This window comes from Phalacrocorax carbo, chromosome 7, assembly GCF_963921805.1.
Source record: "Phalacrocorax carbo chromosome 7, bPhaCar2.1, whole genome shotgun sequence".
Taxonomy (NCBI): Eukaryota; Metazoa; Chordata; class Aves; order Suliformes; family Phalacrocoracidae; genus Phalacrocorax; species Phalacrocorax carbo.
In genome coordinates, this window is record NC_087519.1 from 40687778 (window position 1) to 40709150 (window position 21373).

The 21373-nt window shown below is 35.9% G+C and overlaps 1 protein-coding gene across 10 annotated transcripts in view; it reads left to right on the forward strand.

Annotated features, from left to right (window-relative positions):
- DLG1 (discs large MAGUK scaffold protein 1) overlaps positions 1 to 21373 on the forward strand; it is a 167969-nt gene that overhangs the window by 128265 nt on the left and 18331 nt on the right. For 4 of the 10 annotated variants that reach the window (XM_064457636.1, XM_064457637.1, XM_064457642.1 and 1 more), the window contains 4 exons: positions 6402 to 6516; positions 13179 to 13355; positions 14180 to 14249; positions 19367 to 19466. In XM_064457636.1, coding sequence (XP_064313706.1) covers positions 6402 to 6516; positions 13179 to 13355; positions 14180 to 14249; positions 19367 to 19466 — 462 coding nt within the window. Of the gene's footprint in view, positions 1 to 6401; positions 6517 to 13178; positions 13356 to 14179; positions 14250 to 19366; positions 19467 to 20164; positions 20199 to 21373 lie in introns of all 10 variants that reach the window. The other 6 variants (XM_064457638.1, XM_064457639.1, XM_064457645.1 and 3 more) reach the window with 2 other exon arrangements.

Sequence of the window (21373 nt, forward strand, 5' to 3'; positions counted from 1 at the left end):
AATATTTGTTTTGTATCAAGAGGGTGAGCTTCCCTTAATTTCTAGCTGAGAACATGGATTGTCTTAAACAAAGGTGGTTTAAAAGACTAGTACATCCCAATTTCATAAAATAAAAAATTCTTTAAAAAAAACCCCAAACAATTAAAGTTCACCCTGTTTTAGGGTACTTAGTCTCTAGTCTTTCAAACTTTTGTTCCTGCTTGTTTTGTACCTGGTCCTACTCATTTGCAAGTAATCCAGTTTAGTCAATTAAAATATCTTTAAAATTGAGCTCATTAAGATTAGAAGAAGGGTTCTGCTATATATAGTCCTTCCTGATAGACGCTATAAGGCAGCTTACATGTGTTTTAATCCTTTAAAATCTCACTCCTGCTCTTTAATATAATAAATTGTTCGCTTTTCTTGAACAGTTTAGCCATTTACAAGTTGTGAATGTGTGGTAAACCTTCAACAATATTTTTGGTGAATTCACTTCAGGAGTGAGCGGACCTAGTCTCTTTCTGAGTTTTGCAGGCTCAGCGGGACGTGTTCTTAACTAAATACAAATGCAATTTTTCTAATCTGTTTTGAAATTCTGTGGCTTAGTCTTCCCAGTGATTAATGAGGTACAAGCGCATTACGCATTAGAGTGCATGAAAGCCACCAATAGCATGTGGAATGCATTGTGGGCTCTCTCAGGTCATGTTAGTATAAAATGGCAAGTGTTGAAGCAAAGTTATATCTCCTCAGAAATGACTTATGATGTCTTCATTGTGGTCCGTACATTTTAACAGGTAACCTCTTTGCTAGTGTTTTTGAATGGTTGTACTGAACTCCACAACCTCCTCTACCAACTAACATTTATATGACAGTCTGTAACAAGAAAAGATTTGCAAAACATGAATTATACCTATGAATTTATTGAATACCAGTATAGATAATCAAGGGGTGGTAGTAGTACATGACTAGAACTCATAAATACAACTTCAGTCATCTATATACTGTGGCAGTCCTGCCTCACAAGCTTAGAATTGAAAACAAATGGAAGGTCAATAGATGATCAGTGTGGTGGTGGCCATCCTAAGTTAGTACCAGACTCTGTTTCTCAGTTTGTTTTGGAGGCACCATGAAAAGGAAAATTGAGTATTCTGAGAGTGAGAAAAGAATATATATCAGTAGTTACATAAAATCGTCTGCACAAGAGTCCTGCCTTGACAGATGCAATGGGTCTTGCTAAAGGAGGGCTTTCCACAGACAGATGGGAAGAAGGAAGCAAGGGGCATACTTTTTTTAATTGAAGTGAACTTTTTCAGCTCTTCGTGGATTCAGTGTATGTCAGAATCTCTGCTTCTCAGTGCTGGGCTGCCATCTGTTCCCTGTACACACATCCATGCTTCCACGAGTTGCTTTTCCTTCTGCACTGTTTGCCGAATTTTCCGTCCCTTGCTGTAGTCTTCTGTTCTTTTGCCTGATTTGCTAGAATGTGTGTTCCAGACCAAATTCATTTTCATTGCAGCCTCTTTTTTCTCTTCCCCTGCCTGTGTAGACTATTCACCCTGTATCTGTGTTTATCACTGTCGTCTTGTTGCTCATCAGATAGGCAGTCCAGGAGAGTTTCACTGCTCATACCCTTTCCCTGAAGTTTTGATTTCTGTTAAAGTAAACTTTGACATTGAAAACATTACAGGTTTCTAGGTAAAATCAGTTTAGGAGCTCAGGAGCAGAGGGCTCTTCCAGGATTTCCTAATCGCCGTGCTTCCCCCCTCCCCCCCCCGCTCCTTTTTGTTCGTTGCTGTGCAATACATGCAGACATGAAATAGAGCAGATTTATTCTAATTTAGTACCATCTGCCTATCCAGTATAATTCTGAAGTTTAAACTTGAGCCCAGATGTATTCATCCAATGTTCTTAACAACTGATTATGTATAAACCAGAGTAGGCTTGGTTTGGGGTACTATTGGATAAATGCCATGAATTGAAGCAGCAGATGCTTGTGCTTCCTCAAGCTCTATGTAGCAGGCACTACTCCCTCCCTGCCCCTAAGCTTATTGGAAACTTTGAGAAAATTCTGGCCAAGAAGAGATACTGCTATTCTTATGTTCTTACTTTATGGCAGTTCATGTTAGTCTTGCTGCCTGTTACCCTTTATTTGATGCATAGCATCAGCAGCTTTCCTAAAATTCAGAACATTAGAAGAGATCCTGAGTTAAGTCCCATTCACTGCCCTTGCATATACATCAGGTTTCAGATCCTGACCAAATTCTTACCTGAAAGAAGGATCGAGGGTTTGGTTTGTGTGGTTTTGTTTTGCTTTTTTAAATTTAATTGGGCTGGGGGCCAGTGTTTCTTGTGCTGCTATAGTTCTTATTAAAATACTATTTTGGAATATCCGTGTTTTGATGGGTGTGGAAATTGGAAGCATTATTTGTAGATGGAGCTCCTGTGACCAGCCTACTCCATTCACGTTAAAGTCACTTTGCTTTTTCATTTAAATAGTTTGTCCTTTCTGTTTGGTTACCCCACTCATGTTTGACCAGAGATCAATCATATTCCTTCTCAGCCAAGCTCTTAATTTCATTTTAATCAAGACAGCAGAGTGTCCTTTTTATCTTCTTCACTGTGCCTGTTCCAGCTCCAAATTTCTGGAATGTTGAAGCAGCCAAGTAAAACTTCAAAAAAAGTTTTATATTTATATGTGCATTGTATGGCTTTGACATGCTTAGCCATATGGAAGTTTATTGTGCTGTTCATTGTGATTTAGGGGGAAAAATATGGTAAATTTTGTCATACGCTATATATGTAATATTCTGCATACCCCATAAGAAAAAATGGAATTGTGAAGAAAACAGTACTCTGGTATTTTGGAGAATTCAGTGATGATAAGCTGAATGAAATAGGTAACTTAAACATAGAGTGAAAATCTGTGAACTTGAAAATACTGGAGGATGGGAAAGTACTTGAAGGATTCTGTGTATCACACTGTGCTTGCCTAGTTCTGACCCCTAAATACTTGCTTTCTTGTCAGTGTAAGAAACAAGTATTAAGCTAAAATTGTGCTTTTGGTTTTATGCAGTACTTCTGCTGTTATGTTATTTTAGCTAAGGGGTTTCTTACGAAGTCATTTATGTCTGGTATACCCATTATATGAAGTCTTCCATTAGTGTAAGTTTGATGCTACTTCTCTGCCATTTGTTTGCTGGGGTGGTTTTTTTTTTTTTTTGCATTTAATAAGCAGTAAGGTATTACTGCAGGGATTGATTAAAAACATGGAGACACGTAGGTAGTTCTCTGGTGCTTCTGTAATCAAATAAAATTGCATTTTGTATGGATCGCATTTGGTACACATGCATCTCAGATATGAGTCTCTAGTCTTGCTACCAGCTGTTAGTTATTGAAGTTCCACTCTTGTAGGGCATGTAAGATGGAGCAGCTGTGGACAGCTTTCACATAGCTTCTGTCTGCTATCCTGCAACTACTTTTCTACATTTCATAAACTACCAGATGCCATAAGCGTTCTTCAGTTTAATAAGAAACTGAAGGTGCTAAAGATAGTTGACATCAACTCTTTTTAATCATAGATATAGAAATATAGCCACTCTTCGCCAGATTAGCAGAGCTCACACTTTACTTCATAATGCAAAGGTTGAAATAAGCCTAATTAGTCAGCGGGGGATGGGTGCTGATCCTTTGGGTACCAAACTGATACTGCTTTTCTGATGCTGTCGAGTCTTGCTGTTGTTTTATTTTCTGTCTCCAACATTAGATTCAGTACTGCTGTCTCTAATACTAAGCTTTCTTTTTTAAAAACAAAAATCGTGTCTACTTTTCAGCTCCAAACCCAGTGATTTTGAGATTTCTATCCATCCTGTTCCTCCTAAAACCTTCTGCAGGAGGAATATAACTCAAATTTTTAGCTTGCTCTACATCAAAGGAGCTTACCAGATTCCATCTGCACAGAGTGTTTAAGCTTTTCCTAAATATGACATCTCTTGGCACCCCTTGTTTTTGAACATAGAGCCTTCTCATTCCTAGCTCATTAGTTTCTTTTTTTTCTTTATTGGTATGGCAGGAGCCTCTATGTAAAAATTATTCTCCGTCTTACTCCTACAGATGTCCCTGTCACTCATTCAGCACTTATTTCCCAGGAGTTCTGATGAGAAAAATTAAATTACTCCAGAAAACTGCAAGACCAGCAACCTGAAGATGATATATAGTATAAAGTACAGTTAGGTGATAGTAAGGAACAGTCTCCCCTATTACTCTCTTATATACTACATAGGAAGAAATCTGATTCTTCTAACAGACGACACATCATTCTTTAACAGAAATTAGTAGTCTTTTCCAGTCGCTATTGCGAAGAACTCCAGGTATTTTCAGTACTGAACAGGCTGTAGCACATGAAAATGCTTGGTTTATCTGGTCTTTTCCATGCTTGCTTTCCTTTCACAGAGGGGCGTTAAAAAAATGTCTTCCATCAGAAATCTCAGCTACTTTTCTTGCAGGATGTTTGAGGTTTAGAGGTTTAATCTTCCAAAACACCCAAGAAACAGGTGAGAGGCTTAAAAGACAATTTTTCTGAAGTATAAAGGAGTAAAATGTGGTGACTTACCCAAGGCCATGAGGTGCAGCAGTAGCATGGCAGCAGTAGGCTATTCTTTCTCTGCATCTGGGTCCTTCTCCTAAGTGACATTGCTTTCTAAAAATGTCATTTTCTCACATTCATCTTAGTTTACCATTCTGTTATCTTAAATTCTTTTGCTATTAGTGATAGCATTGGTAGGGGTGGAAATAATGTTTTTGTTTCTCATGTCAAACAACCTCACCAGTCTGATTTAGTGCCAGTAAATTACTTGATCTGAACTTTATTTGTAAAAAGGCACTTGATGCTGTTTTAAAAACTGAGATAGTAGCTTTTATTTTTCAAGGACAAAAGTCAGGGTTATTTAAGAGACTGTTCATATTGCATAATCTGGATAGGGTGGTTTATAGTTGCTATTGCTAGAGCATCAGATTTATAGTTACCTTGATGAATGAAGTGATATACCAGGAACTGGTTCATGGAATAGTCTTCTGTCACTTAAATATTTTTTTCTTCTGCGCTGGTTAGTCTAAGCCTTGGTGCTCCCTCTCTGATGAGTGTGTGGGGAGAGAGTGCTGCAGAATATAATATGATAAATCGTTCGTGGTATTTAGATGACTATTGAAGGAACCCTAGTTTACAGATACCCTCAAGATTTTTGCATTTTAGAGCTCTCTATCAATCTTGCATTTCCTGAGTAAATTTGATGCCTGCAGGGAATGAGGGTGCAGCTAGGAAGAGCAACACATTACCCAGTTCAGCAGCTGCTTGCTGCACACACCCTGGCTCTCCCAGTGTTGACTTGTTATAATCTGGCATCACATGGTCTCCTGGTGAAGGTGGTGGCTGCAGAGCACTTCCTTTAACTAGAAAGGTTTTACAAGTGGGTCTGTTGACCCTGAAGTCCAAACTATTCAGCTGAAGGAAAAACTTACTTGTTTTGAGTTCATATTTTATGCTGACAGCATGTAAGTACCTCGCTTCAGGAAATGTTTGTCCTGTAGAACTATTACTGTTTTACTGCCTGCCTTTGTATCTAACATCAGATGCATTTAGCTTAGTTTTATTAGTACACAGTACTGCTTAAGAACACAATCCGTTTTTCCAGGATTAACATTGTACATAATTCTGCAGAGGGAGTTTGAATTGCTAATGCCGTTTCCAAGTGGATCGAGATTCATGCCAGAATTCTGGATTTTTATCTTTTTTTTTCCTTTCCTGAGCTCCCATGGGAACATAGTCTTAATGAGAAAATATTTTGAATATTTCCTACCTTGTAGTGCTAAGTTCTTTATCTAAGTCAAGTCCAGTCATTTAAAAGTATCAGTTCAATATTGTTTTTACAGACACTTTTCTCTGCCATTTCTTAACATTTAAAATTTAAAATATATACTTCTTGGTTATAAACATAAGTATTTCAAATGTATGTTCTGAAGTTTATATTTTGTCATGGGTTAAAACTTATCCGTACCAGTCTTTTTATTACTATAAAAATTATAATTGTTAGTAGAAATGCTTGTTTTAATGAGGAAAAAAAATAGGTTCCGTGAACTATAGATTAAAAACATGAAATTTTAAAGTATAATGGGTATTTGCTTCTGTTTATTTGCTTTGCCTAATCACAATTATTTCAGATTGTATTTCTATTAATATTGATAAATGTAAAACTTCATATAGCTTTTAATTACAAAACATAGTGCTTAATAAAAATATTGGGGTTTGAGAGTTTTTCCTGTAACAGAAAAACCGTAACAAATGCTTATTCTCTGAGATTTTCAGCATTTCTGTAATCTAATTGCTGAAGTTCAGAGGAAATTAATTGCAGTGCCTCCCTTTTTTACAGAATACAGTCGTTTTGAAGCTAAAATACATGATTTACGGGAACAGATGATGAACAGTAGCATTAGTTCAGGATCAGGATCTTTGCGAACCAGCCAGAAGAGATCCCTTTATGTCAGGTAATCTTTTTCATGGTATTGCTAGTGTGATTTTCTGCTTTTCTGTAGACTTAGTATTTCTGTATTTGCATGTTTATACAATTGTTTTGTTGTCATTGAACTTAACAAATTTATATTCTTATGCAAAATATATTAAAAATAACGCTTAATTTAGATCGATGAATGTAATATAGCTGAAAAAGATGTACAAGCCCTGAGAACCCTGTGTGAACTTAGAGTGGTGCTATTACTTGCTTTTTGTCCCGCCTCTTAGAGAGATGATAACCCTTCAGCCAAAACATATATATTTACTCTTTAAGTCAGTGTATGTGAAGTCTTAACAACTTGCTTAATTCAGTTTGTGGTTTTTGTGACAGTAGTTTTTGTATTCTCCCTTGTTCAGTTCTTGAGTTCAAGTTTATAGTCTCCCTTTACTTAAGCATCGACAGATTTCCATCTTATTCCCTTCAACTTAGTTTAGTTGTATTCTCAGCTTGCATTAAGAAATCTTATTCTTATATCCAATAGCATTTTGTTACAGAATATTTTCCATGGTAACCAAGAGAGCAAATTCATCAAAGCAAATGAACTGAATGTTCTTTGTTAAATTATTCGTATAGAATTAAACACGAAGGAGGCTAAAAGGAGGTGGAAGTATAAGAGAGTATGAAGTAGTTAGGAAAATAGGTAGTTTCACTGGGAAATGGCGGCAAGGTGCAGCTCGTTCATGTGCCAAATAACTCCTGCATCAGTTATCATATACTGATAAAGCATAACCTTTCAAGTACGGAATGTGGGTAAAAGGATTGCATTTAAAAAAATTGATTTTTGAGTTCCCCGAACCAGCTTGTCTCTGCATTGAGTAAGGGCCAGCAGTAGCCTCTTGGCAGGGGCCAGAACATTTTAGTAGGGCAGGGAAGACTTCAGTAGTACTAGTGCTTGGGTTAAACTTGGTTTAAAATGTTGTAGGACCTCACTGGCTTACCTGCTAAAACCCCAGGCTCGGGTGCTGCTGACTTTTCCCATCCAAAGCAGATACTGTTCATGGTGCTGTATCTACTGAGCTATAGGAGAGGAAGCGAGTCCTACACAAGGCAGTTAGCTGAGTAATTGCATCTGTGCCCAGAAAAGCCTCAGTCCTTTGCAACATATTTCTGAGGGCTTTGAAACAAATGTAGCAAATTACTCATACGTGGCTTCTCTTTAGATTGACTATAACAGGTAGGTAGCCCTTACGTCTTCACTTATTATTTTAGTAGCTTTATCTGGATTCTGATTCTGGTTTTGCAGAGCAGATCTTGTTCTCTCTCTTCTTTCCCCCGCCCCCCTTCACTTTGTCTGCCTTAAATATTTTTTTGGGTCAAAATCTAAATCTTTAAGGATTAATGCCTTACATACTAAGGATAAGTGCTTGATATCACAGCTATCCATGTCTTAGAATTTCCACAGGAGGTAGGTGTACCTATAGATATTGTGGTGAGGCCTTCTTCCTTTCCGTAATCCCAAGACATTGCTTTAGCCCTCATCATATAACTAAGCCTAAACAATTCTAAATTATTTTATTTTTCTTGGTTAGCTAAAGCCTGATTAGCTTCTAAATGACTTATGCTCATGTTCACACATTGATCTGGTATTTTAAGCCACTGACAAGCATTTTGTGTTTACGTAGCTTTTATTCCACTGGTGGAAGTCGTTATCTGTAAATGATTGAGGTAGAGCTTTAGACTTTGCCAGCTGCTACAGAAAATGTACCCCTCTCCAGGTTGCTCACAGAAGCCTCATGGAGGCTGGTGTTTCCCTCTACCTTTCTCAAAAATTTTTCTTGGAATCAGCTTTTGTTATAAGTCAGAACAAAAAATCTAAAACGCAAAAATTTCTCAGGGAAAGTACTTTTCCACCCACATTCTTAACAGAGGGTGCTGGCTGCTAGGGCTTTTGAGATCTACTCTTGTCATCACACCGAAAGTTGCCAAAGAGTGGTAGGCAACTTGGTATACACAGGATGGGTTCACATCTGTTCTGTCTGGTTTCTGATGTAATTTTGACCTCACTGAAGTGTGAGTTTTATGAATCTTTTCACATGTTGCTAGATACTGACAGAACATGTTAGTTATCCAGCTTATTTCTTATTATAAGTCACTCTGGTATGATCATTCTGTACTTCTTAATTGTACCAATGCAAAGCCAATTTTTGTGACTGAAGCTATCATTTTTCTGTAATAGTTGTTTTGGATATGCCTTAAAGGATTCCGGTTACATAACACAATGCTGAACTGAATGGTAAATCCAACAGTAAAATGTTTATAGACATTCAACCACACTTGTAGAAAACCTATCAAATAAAAATACTCTAAAAATAACAATCTCTGTAGATTTCTCAAAATCATGGTAACAAAATAGCAAATAAAATCAGATACATCATTGTGTCCTTGTAACTGAAACTTGGTGTCTTTATGGAGAGTCTGACTGTAAACAGCATTTTGGAGGTGTTTGTATTTTCAGGCAAACACAATTGTGTTTTCCTTAGTATTACATATTTGAAGTAAAATGGCAGATTTTTCTTAGTTGTATGTGTGTAAATATATGATGAATAGCAATGTAACAAACAGTCCTTGGAGGGCAGTACAAATATAGCAATTCAGCATCAGCTAACTCTTCGTGCATCTAATTCTTTCCCCCCCCCACTAATTAAGATGTATTGATAAATGGCCTTCTCTTACTTTGGTTTTAGTTTCTTCACATCTTTATTCTAAGAGGAGAGAGATTCTCTCATATGATGATTCTGGTTTTGCATCCGAAATCCATCTATACGCTCTCCTCTTTCATCTGCAGATGCAAAATGCACATATGAAAAAGTGAGATACTTTCATGGTATCAAGTTTCTATGAGAATCTGTTGACAGGGAGTAAATTTCTTCCATACTTCTTCTTATCTTGTATGCCAAATCCAGTCTGTGCAGTGTGTGTAGAATTCAAAATTGAAAATTACTTTTATCTCTGAGCATTTCTGACCAGCACAATCCACTACAAATTCAAATAATGGCACTGATTCCTGCTTGGATTAGAGTAGAAAATGGTTACATCTCCAAGTGGAAGAAACGTAGTTTTGAAATCATTAGGAAATTTTAACTAAATCATTGAAAAACAGGATCTGGCATTAGCACCAGGCCTGAAGAGTTACTGGCCTGCAGGAGGAGCTTAATTGGGCATCCCTGTGTTATTCTGGTAGTTCAAACATGTAGTTTCAAACTGCTTTCCCAAAATTTAAGGGAGAAAAAGAGAGCCACCTTTATAAGCTGACCTTTATTCACTCTGAAGTGGTAAGATTAATTCACGTTTCATGAAATAAGGTATGGAGATGCTTTTGCTGCAGGAATTCCTGATTACTCAGTTCAACAGGAATACCCTTAAAGAGATGCTTCAGTAAAACCTGATCAACAGCCTGATACTGAAATTAATGACTATGGCCAGGTAAAAAGACGTTCTGGAAAATTTGGCACTGTTAACACAGCCATTAAATTTTTGCCTTTGAAGCATAAACACTCATGAAACATGCTACTTCAATTTCTGTAGACTAGTAAGTGAAGGAACCAATTTACCTTTTTTAGTGCTGTTTAGTTGCTGAGTAATACAAGCTGAAATAAAAAGGACTTGATGCTTTCTCTGTAAAATAATTTTTATGACTCAGTTTAAATTTAAGAGAACTTTAGTGTAAATATCATCGGACTGCATTCAAAGCAGTAGTTGATCAGGAATACCAAACTTCTTTTTAAGTTAGTTAGTCTTTATAACTTACACTAAATAAATGTACACATGGTACTGTACTGTTAATCTGTATTAGAAGTCTCCATACAGGGAGTTAATCATGGAGGTATATTTTTATATACCAGTCTGTAGATAAATACCTCATCTTGGCTCTGAAATGAGTTCTCGTTTGGTGACTTGCCAGGCACACAGGAAAAGCCATGTTAATCAGGTAGAATAGAAAGAGATTTTTGTTAATTCTGTTTTGCTTTTTGGCTTGTTTATTTGATCATTACAAGTTCCTGGTGTTCCTATAAATTTTGGATACATAGCTTCGTCACTACTGTGTGACATCCTAATTTATCTTATTGTAAAGCTATCTTTATCAGCTTTGACTTTTTTCCCCAATAAAATGACTTTTCTTGAAGTGACCTTACCAGAGGAAAAGTATTTGATGAAACTGCCTTTCATTGTGCAAAAACTATCCAGTGTAACGATGTATCTAGTTTGAAGAGGATGTGTTGATAATATTTGTGTGTATCCATTTGTGCTTCCATTTTGCTCTTGTGTGTTTTTTTCTCTCTCATGCAGTCAAAACATATTAATGCTCTTAGGCCCAGCTCACTGCTTATATAAGTTTATATTCAAACTAAAACTTCAAAATAGTACTAGTAGAAATCATTCCTTGAATGCTAACAGGAATTCTCAGGCAATAAATTTCATGATGCTTTTAATTAATTCAGTGAACATGTAAACAACTTGAATCTGCATTAAAAGTACATAATGGATTATATGCAATTTGTTTTGAGATATGAAATAATGTTTGTCCGTAGTGGTTCTTGAACAAATGTATGCAGACTAAATCTGGAGGAATAAGTACTACTAGGCGCATAATTTTCTTACTTGCAGTATTTGGACTATTTCAAAGAAAATAAGAATTCAGGGGTTTTTTTTAAGAGTCTGCATATCTCAAGTACTAAAAATATTTTTTATCTTGTTTGCAGAAGCAAGATTGAACAAACATTTCTATTTGCTCTGAACGGAGATAAAAATACAAGTTTTACACACAAAGCAATAATATGATATTAAATGAGAGGTACTATAGTGGAGGTTGCACTACTGAAGGAAGGTCGTATTTCAACCTCCAAGCACTTTCAAAATGGAAAACCTGATTTCTGTTATAAATTTTACAAATTAAAACTATTACACATTTAAATAAAGGGCTTTGTGTATCTTAAGAGTAAATATTTTGAAGCCATTTTAAAATGTCTGTCTAGTTATATACGTCTAAGAAAATATTTATTAAAACAAAACCTTTATCTCATTACGAAAAGTTTTTGATACTTTTTATGGCCCCCAAAAGGCATGGTGTCTCAACCAACTCTGATTTTGCAGTAGACATTATGGTAAAGATGAATTGATCTGACAGGAAATGTTGAAATTTTTCCCTCTAAGCAATGCTACATTGGTTATGAGCAAATAGTTCAAACCCAAAGAAATACAGTCTGTGCTTTAAAAAGGCAAAATTCACAAAGCTAGAATACATTTTGGAGCAAACAGTTATGACTTACAGGTACTTACATGGGTTAAAAAAATTTTGAGACATTAAAAAATCTAGCAGAAAAAGGTACATAAAACTAGTGTTTGGGAAGAAGAAACTAACTGAATTTGGCCGAGGAAAAGGACACCATTTTAAATCATATTGTAATCTATTGTTGCTACTTCCCTAAGGTTGAGAGGGATTTGGTATCAAGGCTCTAAAATGAGATAGAATATAATTTAGAAAATGCATCACTGACAAACTTTTGAGTTTGCATGTGAAATAAAGTTGAGGATTTTTTGGCCTGAGTCTTACAAGTGCTTCTAACCTTACACCGGCGAGGTTCATACACCTTTAAAAGTAATATAGGAGTCCTTTATAAGGCCTAATCTTGGGAGTATCTCTTACAGTTTGATAAGAGGCTCCTGTCGTCATTCATTTCTACATCTTCACTAAATCCTCATTTGTGCTTGGAGAAACATGCTGCAAGTCTCTTCAGTTCCTCGGGAAACTGATCCAGATATAAAATGATCCAACAGGGGGAAAAGAGAATAATTTTAACCCAGATCAGTTCCATGGTATGGTGCACCATGTGCCTTTCCAGATAATTCTGCTTTCATAAATAAGAAGGGGGAAGGAGTCAGTACAAAGTAGGCATGAATGTGGTTATGGATAATAGTGGACTTGCATAAACCAGCCTTGCTGGCCAAGGGAATGTTAATAAAGCTGTAGCCATCCAGCTGATGTTCAGGTATGGCTAGGGCCTATTATTTGAAAACAGGCTTACCTTAGAAAAAAGGATGAGATGATATTGAAAAACGGTTGGGAATTTTCCAAAAGAATGCACTTCTTTGGGTACTGGAATAGCAAATCGTGTTCTGATTGTACTTCTAAGCTTTTATTTTTCCTTTTTTTTTCCTGCTACCCTGTGAGCAGGATATCGACTTTCACTTTAAAGACAGTAATTTTTGCTTAATAAAATAAGTCCAATTTGTAACTTAGTATAAAACAGCATACATTACAGAACTTTAGATAGTGCTGTATGCTTCAAATACTGGCCTGTTTTTCCCTAGGTTGAAAAGTAACTTGCTCTATGCAAAGCACTCGTTGAATTGCAGGAGGCATCTTCTGTGGACCTTTTGCAAAGTACTAGAGTTCTGCTCTGGACAAAGCTTGTTTTCATTCATTAAAGCTTCTAAATGTATGTGAGAATATTATACTATATATTCTCAGTGTGTGTGTATGTATGAGAGAATGCATTCGGCATTCTTGCTTTAAGCAACTGTCAGAATGATGCAGTCATTTGTGAACAACACAGGCAGCTTCATTTTTTGTGCTATTGATATTCCCCTGGTTTTTTTCTTCATTTTTCAATGTTTATTTTTTTCTTTTCAATGTAGAGCTCTTTTTGATTATGACAAAACTAAAGATAGTGGCCTTCCAAGTCAAGGATTGAACTTCAAATTTGGTGATATTCTCCACGTCATTAATGCTTCTGATGATGAATGGTGGCAAGCACGGCAGGTAACTCCAGATGGAGAAAGTGATGAAATTGGAGTTATTCCAAGCAAACGCAGGTATGTCATAATATTTTATTGACTTTGAAGTGTTTGTTATTAAATGTCTGATATGATTAATACATATATTGCATATGCTTTGTTCTTTGTTGTTAATTCTGTACCACATCAGCCACTTGGTGTGGGTGTTGTTTTTTGGTTGGGGTTGTTTGTTTGTGGGTCTTTTTTTGTGTTTGGTTTTTTTTTTCCTTAATACTCTGTAGTGGGATGATTTTGAATAACTCAATGTGAAGTTTGCTAAAATTCTGTATTGCCTTACAAATTGCATACTGAAGTTAATGAACTTCAAGTCCATTGCTGTTCTCACTGTAAACAAGTTACGCATTTAATAACGTTACTCCATTTACCTAAGAGAAGATGCAAGGAAATTTTGTTTGAATCACGACATTATCATGAATTCATTCTACCCAAAACCTGGGAAATTGGAAAGTCTTTGGTGGCCAGAGTAAACAGAAAGATGATGTTTACTGTGATATCAGAGACCGAAATAAGAGATTAGGGGCTCTGAATCTTAATATCTGCTGTTGACTGGTAATTGAGGCTGCTCACTTACTGTGACATGCTTCTACTTTTTGTCCCTCAATTTATTGAAGCTGTATAATCACAAAATGCTCCAATACCCCCTCAGAGCTCATCACTTGAAATAATATCCTACTTTTCCAACAGTCTGCCACTAGCAGGCTGCCATTTTCTGAAGGTGTCATCACCAGCAAAAATCTATACTACAAAAGGTACACCTAGATGCTTACATTGTAACAAGTAGTAACTTAAAGTTCTGGAATTTTGCTGATTTAATTTTTGTTTTGTGTATGTTTTTGTGGTAGAGTTGAGAAAAAAGAACGAGCCCGTTTAAAGACAGTGAAATTCAATTCCAAAGCAAGAGGAGATAAAGGGGTGAGTTAATTAAGTAGTAATTACACCTGCCATCGTCAATGGTAACATTTTTCAGTGGTTTATCTATGCAGATTCAGTTTCAGGTTTTAGTTTCAGTTTTTTTCTATTTCTGTCAAATAGAAATAGATCTGCGTACCAAAGCTGACTTCAGTAATAACAGTGCCGAAACACTGCAAATTGTTTGAAGATTTAGCTTAGGAATATATATCATCATTAATACTGTAATGTAATAGGAATTTTAGATACTAATCAAGTATTGAGTGATGCCATTTCTAACAGCTCTGTAAGTGCTGTTTATAAAACAGTTTAGTCCTTTAGTATGGACTGTACTGCTGGACTTGCTCTTGTGGGGAGGAGCTTACTACAATTTTTCAGAAAAAGTACTATATTCCTTTCTTTAAAGTTTTTTAATGCATATAGGAAACAAGAAAGTAGAGCTGAACAGGGTCCCTATGATAAAATGAGGTTTTACTATATACACAGTTATGCAGACAGCATAAAGTAACTTCTTTGTTATAGTTATGGATGTAGAAGCTTTAAACAATTTAATGCGTTTTTGTTGGCTTATGCCCTTGCAAGGCTAGTGCCATTGCTGACCAGAATCAATCTCCATCTCAAAGATGTTTTTTCTCACCACCACTCTCTGTTGGCACAAATACTGATGTGGCTGCGCTCAAATAATGTAAAATAATCAATGCAGATGACAACCCAATCCAAAAGAAATTCTGGTTTTAATTTTAATCAATTGCTTGATGCAGTTCACTGCAAGATATGCAATCCCTGTCCCAGTACCTGTGATGGGAACGAGTGGTCAGAAAGCAGGGTAGCTACTTAAGTAGTAATAAGAATGTTTGTAGCCAAAATTATAGCAATTTCATAATGGTAAGCAGCCTTTTTTTTTTATTATTTTGAGTGTGAGGTACTTTTGCAGTGTTATGTTAATTTTGAAATTTGAGAGACAATTTTGCAACCTTACAATTTCTACCAGTACTGTATAACCAGTAATTTCAAGACACAGGTATATGCGTTTTAGATGTAAGAGCCTTCTAAAGTAATAGTATATTATCATTTTTTAAAATCTGAAACATGCTTTAAGCTCCTAAGGAAGCTGTTTGTTAAATAATAATAATTTTTTTAATAGCACTAATGCTGTAACATTAGTCAGTCATTATTGTAGATCCCAACTATTCCTTTTAGCCATTTATTTCAGTTACAATGTTTTCATAACTTCAAAAATCACCTATATGAAGTGTCAAAGCTTCAGTACTTTATCCTGATAGTGTAGGACTTTAAAGATTGTGGAATCCATATGTACATCCCTCTGCTACATGGCAAAGGTTTCAGTTTAGTTTATTAATGAAGAAAATGTCATGGTTGTTTCTGTAAGTATTTGTTTAAAAGGAAATCAGTATCTCTATTTTCTGATTAACAATTGCGGTACTGCCTTGACGACTCACTGGATTATTTGCAGTTTTTTTCTGTTTTGGTACATTCATAATTTGGTATTGGCAAAAAATGTTATCAACAGGTGCGGTAATTTTTAACCTGAAGATTTTTATAATTTGAGTTCACTTCTTAGAAGTCACATAAAGAAAGGGTTAAATACTTCAGATTATTTTAATGACATGAAGTAATTTTTCAAATGTTACCATGTTCTTTGAAAGATAATTGCATGGTTTTGTAGTTTGTCTAGCAATAAACTGCAAACAGTTAACTTAATTAACGATGTATTTGAAATAACATTTTGACAATAGCAGAGTTAGTGCACAGTGACTGTGCACTAGCATAGCACCAACGATGTGCATGGAATACTGAGTGGAAAAGCAACTACGCTTGCCATTGATGTAGAACTGCAGTTCTTTTTCTTTAGTAACATTTCATTTTGCAAACACACTTACACTGTTGACAATCTTTTGCTTCAGCTGTAAATATTTTAACATTACAGTTTCTCCTTGAAGTATTCTTCCTGTATTTGTCATGGTGATATTTTTCCCAGTAAGCTGTCTGCACCATACATGTCCTCATGGACTGTGTGCCTTCCTGTGGCTGTATACAATCGTACTCCCTGGACAGGATGAAATACCAACTTTGTACAATTCTTCAAAACTTCTACATTAAAACCTTAAAGAATAACCCTAGTGATGGCAAACATTCAAATCCATGTTCTCTTCATTTTAAGGAAAGCTAAAAGATCTGGGGTAGAACTGGTTCATTTTTTTCTTGTTTGTTCCTTTCATATACACATTTGTCTCACTTTCTGTGCTGCTTCTGTTTTAATATATTCTTGCTTATGATGCCTGTTTATGATTTGACTTGGGCTTATGAAAAATTTAATACAATTACTGTGCATTTTCAACTAATAAGCCATTCTCTCTAGCTTTTTATAATCATGGTATCTTTTAAAAATAATCTTTTGGCTAATCTTTTATGCAAAATCAGTATAATATAACTTTTATTTTCTCTTTTTTTTTTTTTGGCAATGGAACTGACTCTGACCATTATACATGCAGTATATAAAATTTAATTAGTTCAGTAAGATTTACTGTACAGAAAGTTAAAATAATTATGAAATATTTTCAGAAGTGAAATGAACTCAATTACATTTTATGAAGTACAATAAATCAGCCGGTCCTTTTATTTTAACTATACAAATTGCAGAGTCTCACCACCTCAGTTAAACTGCACCATTTCAGCTTTGTTACATTTATTTCCCCTATTCTCTTGCTCAAACTGAGGGATTTGTCCAAATGGAAAAATTATATTGATGTGAGACTTTTACTTTTTCAAATTCATGTTACAGTATTTTTCAGCATACTCGGCAATGATCTATTCCTCTGGGCAAGTTTCTTTATTGCCCTTGTTTTGTAGATTACATTAATCTTTCTGGTTATGAGAAATTGATCACAGTGATTTGTTGATTTCAAATAAAGAAGGTCAGGAGGACCATAACCTAAAACCTTGCCCATGCCAACTATGGTTCCTGGAAGCATATGATTGGCTCAAAACCAGTTCTTTTGTCCATATGTCAGGTTGATAAGTTTACCAATTCTTACAGTGGACTGACAGTTTTAGCTGAACAGAGATGCCAGCCAATTAAAGGTTTTATGGATTTTCTGCTTAACACAGTATTGCTGTTTCGAGAGCTCAATGTCACTGATTGTGCTCCCATGGTGCCATGTGCCTCTTTACCAGGTGCTAATGTTAAACTTTTTTTTTTAAACAACGGTAATGAAAATATCACTGGATGTTTCAGTATCTGATATTGCCAAGCAAGTCTGTATTAAAACAGATGGCCAGAAGGATTGTTAATACTGTCGCAGGATGCAGCTTGTGTTGCACTATAGGCATTCTCTTTAGGAAGGCCAAATGCTAGTTCTGTAATTGTACCAAAGAAGGTGGCCCACTGCTTGAGAAAGCTGTCTTATTTCACCCCTAGTTGTTACACTATTTCATTCCATAGTTAAAACTGGTAAAAAAGGTAATATATCTTTTTGCAACTGTATTGAATATAATAGAGGAAGATGAGCGCTCACTGGTTGAAGACAGACAGACAATTACTTGAAAGTTAATATGCTCCAAATTTTAGAAATAGCTGTTAATAGAGTCTTTAATGTATGAATAGAAAAATTATTTTTTTTCAGTAGCTTTTAGAAAATGGTTCTATGGAAGTTTTATTATTTCCTGCTGCACATGGGCTCTGCTTGGCTTAGAAATAAACAGTCCCCTTGCAGCACAGGGTCTCAAAAGAAAGTTGGGGGTATTTTCTTCCTTTTGTCATCCTACCTGTAATAGAGTTTCTGCAAACCAAATGACAAAAACGTGGCAAATATCATGTCTTGGCAAAACTGGGCAGGTGATTCACTTATGCCTCGAGATGAAAAGAAATTTCACCTGGCTTCAAGTTAGTCCTAGTTCTGGGTATAATGGCAATAAAAATGTTACCCATTTGTTTATACATTGAGATTCTTTGTTGACTTTGATCAGTAAATTAAAGGTGCTGTAGTCACATAATGTCTTCAGCAGAAGACATGGCAGATATTACTAAATTCTGTTTTAATTACACCTGTAGACCTACCTATATATGAATGAAAATACGTAGATGCTTTCCATCACTTAGGCAAGGAGCACAGTAATAGTTCATATTCAAATGGTTGGATATATATTTGTCTTTATAGATGACACTAGAAGTTTTCGCAGTAACTGCAATGCAGAAGTTCTTCAGCAACACAAGCAGTTAATCTCAAAAGTTGCTGAATGTGATCCTTGGATGTACAGGGTTTATCACATGGTAATTCTCTATAAATGCAGCCTTGAAAAAATAATTGCCATAGTGAACAAATAAAATGAGTTTGCATCTTTTGGAAGTTAATCTTGGTGTTGGGATGCAGACTTAGGTGGAGTGAAGTAATTTATTTTGGTGAACTTGCAAAGAATTGTAGTTGTGAAAGATTGAAACAAATACAGTTTATTTTGGGTTTTCTTATTGTTTGGATATTTTAGCTAGACACACTTCTTTTTCCCTTTTTTTCCTATTTCACTGTTACTTAGTATTATCATAAGAGCCTTCAGTACGAAGCCAGCTTTTAACTTCCATTTTTCTTTACTGTGTGATATATTATTTAGCAGTTGTCACCAAAGTATTTACAGTTTCGCCTTTGCGATTGGCAGATACTTCTGGTGTGTTGTTATGAGGTCAGCTGTTTGCAAAAGCTTGTGTAAAGCCTCAATGGCTTTTTAAAATACTGTAACCCCTATATTAGACAAGATCAGTGATTTGACTGACTTTGAGTTCATTATGGATTGGCCACCTTAGAGCAGCCTGTTTTTCCCCATCTTTTTATACTCCCAGCAGGCCTAAATTTGTGAAGTACAGGTCAGGCCATATAAGACGAACCAGCCTGCCAGTTCTCTCATTAGCAAGCATGTGAAATACGGAAGATGTGAGCAAAGCCATGGTCCCGATCTCTATTTTTAATGAGCTGAGAAGATAATGTTAAACTGAAATTTGCACTGCATAATGTGGTTATAGGAGTCAGCTTCCACAAAGCTGCTGGTCTGGGCCTTTGTTCACACAGACATTAGACATCCTTTGTTTTGCCCCTCCTTCTCTTCTTCAGCAGTCATTCAATGACAAGCGTAAAAAGAACCTCTTTTCCCGAAAATTTCCCTTCTACAAGAACAAGGACCAGAGTGAGCAGGAAACCAGTGATATTGACCGTAAGTATGTGGCATTCGATGGAGAGCGAAGCACATGTAGAAGGGCCTGCTAGATTGCAGTAGGGTGTTACCATGGAGACAGTTTCATGAGCTGCAACAGGCTAATGAGCTTGAGGTGCCAATGACAAACCAATCTACAAAATCAATAAAACTGCTGTTAAAGTAAAATTTAGCCCAGGAGTATACCAGTTTGGAATAAACTGGGTAATACTCTTCAGTAACAATGTCTACATAGCTGGAGGAGATAACAGCCTTCCAGTGCTGTCAGTGATGGTTCCTCATTTCTGACTTGGAGGAGAGCATACAGAAACGAAGAAAGTGCAATGGAGCTTACAGACTTCTCGAAACAGTCCCTTTAGACTGGTTACTTCAAAGTCATTCCATTCTAATTTGGTTTTCCTAATGAAGAGAGGCTACTTTGATTTTCATCGTTGTTGCCAGCACTTAAAAAAAAGTGTCTTCTCAAAAAAACCAGTTGCATAAATTTGCTAATTCAGACCAGGTCTACAACAAACTGCATTCTCTGCTGTTTGCATCACTGATTACACTTCATGTACCAGTCAGGCCAAATCCTGTAGAATTACCCTGTGATGTTCTGGGAACTGTCTCCTGTCGTAGCGCCAATTTTATATATTACTGACAATTATTTTCTCTGTGATTGTCTTTTTATTGCTTGCCCTCTGGGGACTACTCTGCAGGAGGTCCCTGACGACATGGGATCAAAAGGCCTGAGTAAGTGATCAAAATACTCCCAAGTTATTTTAACCTCCATCTGAAAAATGACTACTTTTTTTAACAGATGTCTTTGAGACTGGTGCTCTACTGGCATAAGGAGGTTGACTCTAAAAATGTTTCATAAGGTTTTTCTGGTTTGTAATGTTCTGGGTGTTTTTGCTTTCAGGAACGTGGTACTTTAAGTTCATGTGACTATCACATTAGATTTTTTTGTTGTTCAGAAGCTTACCAGTGCTTACTTGTTTGTCCTTAACAGTACTGTGGTTTTTAATTTGGTGATTATTTTTATGTCACTTTTATCTTGTCTTTGTGGTTTTGATTTATTTAAAAATAACCTATGGCTTTTTACAGTAATAGTACAGTCATTGTCATTAAAGGGTTAAATTAAGTTGGACTGTTAAATTAAATCAAACCATTAAGGTTTTTAGTCCTCTCTCTAGGTGACTGATGTTTACAGCTACTTAAAACAAACAAAAAACCTTTGCTTAACAAATGCCATGAGAGTTTTTCTGCCTGACTTTTTTGAACTCTTATGACACTTTTAGACGAGGTAGAGGGATAGCTAATAGAAGAAATACATAAGCATTAGTTACATTTCATGCAGAAATGTTACTTGAGTACAGTAGGATTCAAAAGTTGCTGAGTACTCTAACAGATCTGTTGGGTACACAGACATCACCACTGTACTAAAGTGGCAAAAAATAAATGTCAAGACCTTGCTTTCATCACAAGTGTTAAACACATACATTGTTATATGTTTATGGAATGGTAAAATTTGTCACTAAAGACTAAAGGTAATTAAAGATAACATTTCTTCCCAGCGCATAACTGTTAAGCACAGTGTTCCTGAAATTGCATGTAAGAAGTGGCATACTTCTATACTTGGCCTCAATAATGAAATAAAAACTCTAGTATCTATAACATTAATTTTCCATTCCTAAAATGGCTATTTTTCAAGGAAATTCTTGGTCTAAAGCAGAAGGCCTTAGCAACCTTTATGGCCTTAGTGTTTAAAGCAGATGATCATAAGCAACCTTTATGGCCTTATCATGCCTAGTCTGAGCTATGTACTATGGTCCAGAAATGTCACTAGGTGATTCTGTTATAAAAACAAATAGCTTCAGCACAGTCAGACTTCTTGAAACTGTCTTAACACACTTACTGTTACTTGG